Genomic DNA, 7,233 nt, shown 5'->3' with positions numbered 1-7,233 from the left:
GTGCCCCCTTCTAGCCGTTGGCTCGGCCACGTGTCCCGCGCAGATCGCGCGGCCGACCGTTGGCCCGGCCGACCGTTGGCTCACCGGACAGTCCGGTGAATTATAGCCGTACGTCGCCGGTAAATTCCCGAGAGCTGCCAGTTCGCCCGAGTCAGTCTGGCGCACCGGACACAGTCCGGTGCACCACCGGACAGTCCGGTGCTCCAGACCGAACAGCCTTTTGGCTGTACACAGCCAACTTTTCTCTGACTCGATTTCTCCTGTTTCAAGCACTTAGACACAACACATTAGTCTTCAAAACAATGTACTAAGGCTTAGAAACATACCTTTACTCTTGATTTGCACTTTGTCCATCCATGGGTATAGATTCACATTTAAGCACTTGTGTTGGCACTCAATCACCAAAATACTTAGAAATGGCCCAAGGGCACATTTCCCTTTCACCTAGGGACTTAGACCATTCTTGCGAGATTGCTCTAAGGCAAGGAGCAAGTAAAGTTGTTATATTTGGAGGCCTCAGGGCACCAAGGTCATGTGTCTTAAACCATCCTTGTGGGCTAGATTTGTAAGGGTATGTTCGGTTCCTAGGGAATGCTTACCTAATTTGTATAGTTGGAGATCAGGGGAGTGCTTGCCTAGAACCATTACCGGTCAAAATGCTTGCCTAATTTGTATAAGTTTTGATCAGCTGGAACAATTTCTAAGCTCATTCCTGGACAAACGAACGAAGCCTAAGTGCAGGAGTGCCCCGACGTTAGGGGTGCTCCAGGAACCTGAGGGTCCTCAGTGGTTATTAACAGGACTTGGTGTTGATGTCTTATTCCTTTAGAGTGTCTTGAGATCAAATTGCTCGAAGGATTAAGCCTGTGTCTTGGCCGAAGCCAGGGCAGGTCCTCTAGGCATATAGGCCTAAGGAGTGGTGGTCTCAAGTCTCAACAATTGGATCCCATGATAACCTCTTATATCAGGATCCTCAAATATGTCTTGAAGGCATCTAGAAGAATAACCTTATTTCGACACTAACGGTATTCGTATAGATATATAAGATGTTTCTGAATACATAGGAGAGTAATTTTGGAAAAGTTCAAAATTCGCCTAGTTTGTATGGAACCGACTGGTTCATGGTTCCTATAAAAGTAGTCGATTCAAACAATTTTTAGCAGTTCGATTGCATGAGCGATCTTTTAAGTGAATCGAACCATCATAGTCTCAGGTTCTGTTTCGATCCGATCCAAAGACAACAAGGATGAACCATTTAGGTGCAAATGTCCTAATTACCCTCTAATATAAAAAGGACTCGCCATTTGTTTCAGATGATTCAAGAGGCAGAAAAAAGATTTTATATAGATTAACGAAGGTCCCAACATGTATAAATATCCCTAAGATGTAATGTACTTAGACATTAAATTTATATTCAATAGGGTTTGCTCTACCCTATGTTGCTTGTGTGAACAATTCCACAACAACTTTGTTCAACCACATGTTGAAAGTCACATCTCAAATATTACTGACAAAATAAAGACTTTCCTCGTACAGACTAAATCTAAGGATGGTGCCAATAAAGCCTTTAGTGGGGGTGAGATGAGCCTCATGTCACCCGACCGTGGGTGAGTGGGTGAGAGCGTGTCCCTGGGCGACGCCCCTAGCGCCCGACGAGAGCGGGCAACACGCTGGAGCGCGTATTCAAGCGAGAGGAGGACGAGAGGGAGGCGAGATGCAGGTGACACGCTAGTCCATGTGTACTGGACGTTGCAATTAGCCGTTTTTATTGTTTGTAGTCCAGAAAATTGCAAAAATCACAAATTTTGTCCCCAATCTCTCTATAAATTGTCATGTACTTTTCATTTTAATTATTATAAATTATTATGCACTTTGAGTTTTTAATTCAGTAAAAGATTATGTTGTACGATTTTTGAGCGTTAAAATAACGTGCTTGAATTACTTAATTCTGAAATAGAAAAAGCTGATATAGCTATAGACTGTTGCAGCCTGTGCACGGGAACGATAGAGACATGAGTGGGGTCCAGAGCTGACGTGGCAGGAGCCTAAGAGAAGCAGCAGGCCTAAGAACCGTGCAAAATCAGGTCTGTCAAGCGAGAAGAGCTCTGTTGTTTTGCATGATAGCAAGGAGCACTTCATTTCACATGAAAGTCACGAAGTCCATATCACCTGAAGACTGCTAACATGTTAAAATTGACAAAAACTGTCATATTATCTAGTTGATTGAAATCAATCTAACAAAGATATGGTTCACATCACGTAATCACAGTTAAAATGTTTTTCTTGCCTTTTCTGTTATATACTGAATTGAAGCTAACCATAGAATTAGAAGAACCATATATCAGAACATACCTAAAAACACCAGCAAATTAATCAAATACCCCCCTGTCATGGAATATAATGGATTATGACTTCAAAATTTTGTACTCAAACAGAAGGTATTCTATGTGGATGCTCAGATTTGACTAAGTTTGTTAAAAAAAGGAAACCATAATTTAAGGAGAAATTTCTTAACTAGGTCTAATCCATGGGTATATGCGTCATTTGGATATTCTCTCAAGTTATCTTAAAATATTTTGTAAAGCATTATATTACAAGACGGAGGGAGTTCATGATGCAGGAATGCAGGATGCTTTAAGGATAACTTCAGCACATCAACTCTATAGCTCAACAATATCACGATGGCAGAAAGGTGGAACTTACTTCCACTAAAAGGGGATAAAATTCTACTTAGGTATCACCTACGACTGCGCACGGAGCCTGCATTGTTAACTAAGAGCTTTACCTACTCATTATCTAAAAAGACCTTAATCTACTTCTCTAGTGCTTGCAATTCTCACAATAGTGAGTTTCCCTATCCATTGGTGCAGCACAATGGTAACAGAAGTACTGTTTGCACCTTCAAAAACAGAACAAAAATTTTTGTTAGTCAGATGAATATCAACAACCAAAGTTCAATACATGGCTTTTGTGCTTATAGAATCAGTAAAATTGATATTTAAAATTGCTGGGATAACATAGGCTACTAGATACAAAACTAAACACAAGAGCGAATCAGAATTCAGAAGTAACCAAAAAGATCAAATGAAACCAAGCAGAACAACAAAAACCCAAGCTAGAACTTGATAGAATGCAACACTTCACCCAACCCAGGTCCTCACTGCATGGAAACTACTAGCACTTGGAAACTAGTTTGAAATAAAACCTAGTTTCACTTGAGGAACTTGTTCACAGCCCAAGAGGAGATGGACAAGGAGGTTTTTCTTTGAACGCAAAAAATGGGAACCTGTTGAATATTACCTTTGGTACATATACGACTAATAAATAAACTATTCTTGCTGCACAATGTAGAATGTAGATAGAAACTATAAATATATATATTTCCTATCATATCATCATTTAGCTTCCCTCATTTTCAGCATACTAAAGGAGTACATGATTGTTTTACATATTACACCCAAGACAAAATAAGAAGACAGTTTAAATCATTCTTCAATGTCATTCATTGAGATTGAAGTGATGGTTAATAGCCACTAAAAGTAAAGGCAAGATATACTTTTGTGGAAAGGTTCAGCAATCAAATCAGCTGGTAGCTGTATCATTGGTACCACTAAATGCTGAAGCAATCAGTAGCAATATAAATCACTATTCACTAGTGTAGAACTCATAGATAGTAAGCATAGTAGCATGTTCAGCTTGCTCCACTATGGCCTCCTTCTCAAGCAAGGTTTTAAAGTCGTCCGACTAATCGCAATTAGTCGCGATTAGGCGGCCTTATCGCTGGAGCAAGCTCGATCAGGGTCTTTGACTCGACTAGGGCGACTAGGAAGCGATTAGTCGTCCTAGTCGCTGACAAATCGTGATTAGTCGTTCGACTAGTGTTATGACCGACTAATTTTGTTCGTTTTGGGCTAATATTCGGTCTCTTTTCTATGGACCGTCCCACCATCTCTAAAGGTCTAAATACACTGTTTTGCCCTACCTCGAGTCCTAGATACGCAACACTGTGGCCGCCGCCACCTGTACGCGGCGTGCGCCCTGCTTAGCGCCACCGCCCTTGCTCCATTGCCCCATTCTCTAGCGCTGTCACCCTCCTCTCCCTCCGCCCCTGCTGTGCGTCCGTTGCTCCATCACGTGGCTGCCCCCTCCATCACATGGCTGCTGCAGAGGTCCTCTGCTCGAACCTCAAGTGTGTGGCACCTTTGCTGCAGCCTCCAGCGCGTGGAGCCCTTTTGCAGTCGCGGCCATTCTTGTGAATTTTAGTGAAAATATGCTGCTACAGTTATATTGTCAATAGATCTGCAATAGTATTGTTTTAATGCTATCCTGTCTTTATACTAAAATGGTATTTGCAATGTAGTGTCCTCTTGTCCTGCATTTAATCTTATGACTTGCATTTGAATTTTGAACCTATGGTGTTGCTACAGCTATATATATATATATATATATATATATATATATATATATATATATATATATATATATATATATATATATATATATATATATATATATATATATATATATATATATATATATATATATATATATATATATATATATATATATATATATATATATATATATATATATATATATATATATATATATATATATATATATATATATATATATATATGGTTCTGATATAGGTGGACGACTATAGGAGTCGACTAAGCTCGACTAATCGAGAAAATTTACAACTTATCACGATTAGTCACCTTATCGGTGCTCAGGCGACTAGAGTCGACTTTAAAACCTTGTTCTCAAGCACCGGGCATTATGCATCACCAACATAATTTGATGTATATGGGAAATGTAATGGGGAAGATAAATTTGACATGCCTAGACTTCTAGAGTGAAGGGGAGATTGTATTCCATAAGAATTTTTATTCCTTTCTTATCATGAACATCAATTAGACTTTCTCGTCTCCTTCTGTGTCCATAAACAACTAACTTTTGCCAACTTTGTACAAACCACTCAGCACACTCCACACCATATTCAGCTTTTTTGTCCTAATTTTATACATTACTGCAGTCTTCGAGAAGAATACGGATTGGAACAAAGAAATGATAAGATAGGAAAATTACCTGCAATTTATTAACAAGCACCCAGATTTTCGCGAAACATACATCCTGCACTTGGGGCACCTCTGCCATTTCTCCTTGTCAGCAAGTTTCTTAAGCATCAAATCATTCTCCCCCTTCTCGTCATCCCCAAGCTTCCTAAATTCCTTGCACTCGATCCCATCGTGCCATGGCACATGGCAGCGAGCACAGAACAGCCTGTGACAGTGGGGACACTCTGTTTCCCTGATCTTCGCCGAATCATCATTTAGTAACAGTGCCGAGCAATCCTTGAACGGACAGTAGAACTTATCATCACCCAGTAGCTCCTCGCACAGCACGACACTCCACCGGTCAAATAGTTCAGGCGGGATGATATCCCGACACAGATCCATCTCAATAAACCCCGTCTCACACGCGGGGTCAGGGCACCCGATCACGGCTACGTTGTCGGCTACCTTGCCGGCGACATACCTTCCGATGCAACTGTTGCAGAACGCGTGAGGGCAGTGACTCACAACAAACTTCTCCGCAGCCAGAACCATCTCGAAGCAGATGGCGCAGTTGAAGCGGTTGCGCGTGGACCGCTTCATTTTGGAGTCGTTCGTGTCGTCTGCCACATTGCGTCAGATCAGAGAAATTAGGCGAGATCCAAGTGAATCGTAAGCATCTAGGTATTGAGATTTCAATGCTCAATTCGAAATGTGACACGTACCTTCTAGTTTAAGCTTGCGCTTTCTTTTGTGATCGATAGGAGTTTCCTTAGGGGTGGAGGAGGTACCGGCCTTAGGGGTGGAGGAGGCACCAGTAGGGTAAGAGGAGGAAGCGGAGCAGGCGGCGGCCGTCTGGGCGCGAGAGGTATACAGGGAGAGAAGAATGGTCTGCTGAATCTGGACCTCCTCGGGGCTATAGGACTCGATGAAATAGGCGTGCCCGTCTTCCTCGTCCGAGGAGATGTAAATCGGGAAGTGCGGATCCGCGGCGCCGGTGGCGGAGGCCTCCATGGCCGGCGAGGGGTCGTGCAGTTGTGCTGCTGCTACTGGAAACCGTTGATCAGCCACCCGCGGTCTTTTAGGGTGTGTTTGCCATTTGGCCCAGCAGCATGTTGTTTGACATTTGGCCCAGCAGCCTGCTGCGCTTCCGAGACCGAGGGGGCGATATTTATTTTTATTACCCTTTTAGAAACATAAACTATCTTTATAGACCAATACAAGTCTTTTGTGTGCATTTTATTCTCACTCATATGCACCCGAAAAGATTTACCAGTTGGTCACCCATTCTAAAATTGCTCTGGATCACATACGCTTAACCCCGAGGTTCTTTCGAGACAGTCTTTCGAAAAGCGAGATGAACCTTATTGGTATGAGTATTTTATCAATCCTATTAAGCTATGGGACAGGATATCACAATCCACCCCCTTAGAAGATCGACGTCTTCGTCGGTCAACCCCGAACCAGAAACCTCCCCTATCACGTCTATGTCTAGTGTCGTCATATGACATTCCATGTGACCACTTCGAACCCATATAAGTCATGCGTTATATACCAGAACCCTTAGCCTACACACGTGCGTGAAACCGCGAGGGTCAGCTCTGATATCATTTGTAACACTCTGTCCACTCTTCGACCGGCGGTACTTAATCCCGGCAGCCCTCAAGGATCATAGATCATCCCCACAGATCAACACGAGTCATTTGTGCACACTTTGTTCTCACTTGTGCAAATCCGAGAAGACTTTCCGGTTGGTCACCCATCCCAAAATTTATTTAGGCCAAACACGCTTAACCTAGAGGTTCTTTCAAAACAGGCTTCCGAAAAAAGATGCACCTTGTGTGTATGAGTACACTATTAATTCTATTAAGCAATGGGTCAGGATATCACAATTTTATTCCATTTTAGTCCTTAAATTGCTAAATATGGAAAATAAAATAGAGTTTTAGTTTTCTTATTAGGCAATTTAGGGACTAAAATGAAATAAAATGGAGGGACTAAAAATTAGCCACTAGAAGCCAAACACCTTCCTGAGTCCAACAAAGGACCTAAAACCTGACTTAAACTCAAAATAGGTGCTAAATACACAATGTTTGGGTCACACCCGGATTTAAGGGTAAATCTATACGCATCTCATATATGTGCCAGAAACAAGATCCACACATACAATGACTCA

General features: G+C 41.9%; 1 protein-coding gene across 1 annotated transcript; it reads right to left on the bottom strand.

Moving 5' to 3' along the window:
- Positions 1-2,550: 2,550 nt before the first annotated feature.
- On the bottom strand, positions 2,551-6,098 carry LOC100381983 (putative RING zinc finger domain superfamily protein). Its single transcript, NM_001174753.1, has 3 exons — positions 5,783-6,098; positions 5,092-5,680; positions 2,551-2,899 (listed from the first exon to the last, which is right to left on the bottom strand). The coding sequence occupies exons 1-3, from the start codon at positions 6,069-6,071 to the stop codon at positions 2,821-2,823; spliced, it is 957 nt and encodes a 318-aa protein (NP_001168224.1). The 5' UTR covers positions 6,072-6,098; the 3' UTR covers positions 2,551-2,820.
- Positions 6,099-7,233: the final 1,135 nt, after the last annotated feature.

The sequence above is a fragment of the Zea mays genome, chromosome 7 (assembly GCF_902167145.1).
Source record: "Zea mays cultivar B73 chromosome 7, Zm-B73-REFERENCE-NAM-5.0, whole genome shotgun sequence".
NCBI classification, from domain to species: Eukaryota; Viridiplantae; Streptophyta; class Magnoliopsida; order Poales; family Poaceae; genus Zea; species Zea mays.
Note: the sequence above shows the minus strand (reverse complement) of the source record. Positions and strands in the feature narration are given on the sequence as shown.

Bases quoted from the DNA above. Each gene is read 5' to 3' on its own strand.
- LOC100381983 (NM_001174753.1), bottom strand. From the start codon at position 6,071: ATGGAGGCCTCCGCCACCGGCGCCGCGGATCCGCACTTCCCGATTTAC. The intron at 5,681-5,782 runs GTACGTGTCACA...GCAATGTGGCAG, and splicing joins GCGCAAGCTTAAACTAGAAG to ACGACACGAACGACTCCAAA. The intron at 2,900-5,091 runs GTAATTTTCCTA...CTGTTTTTGAAG, and splicing joins TGCTTGTTAATAAATTGCAG to GTGCAAACAGTACTTCTGTT.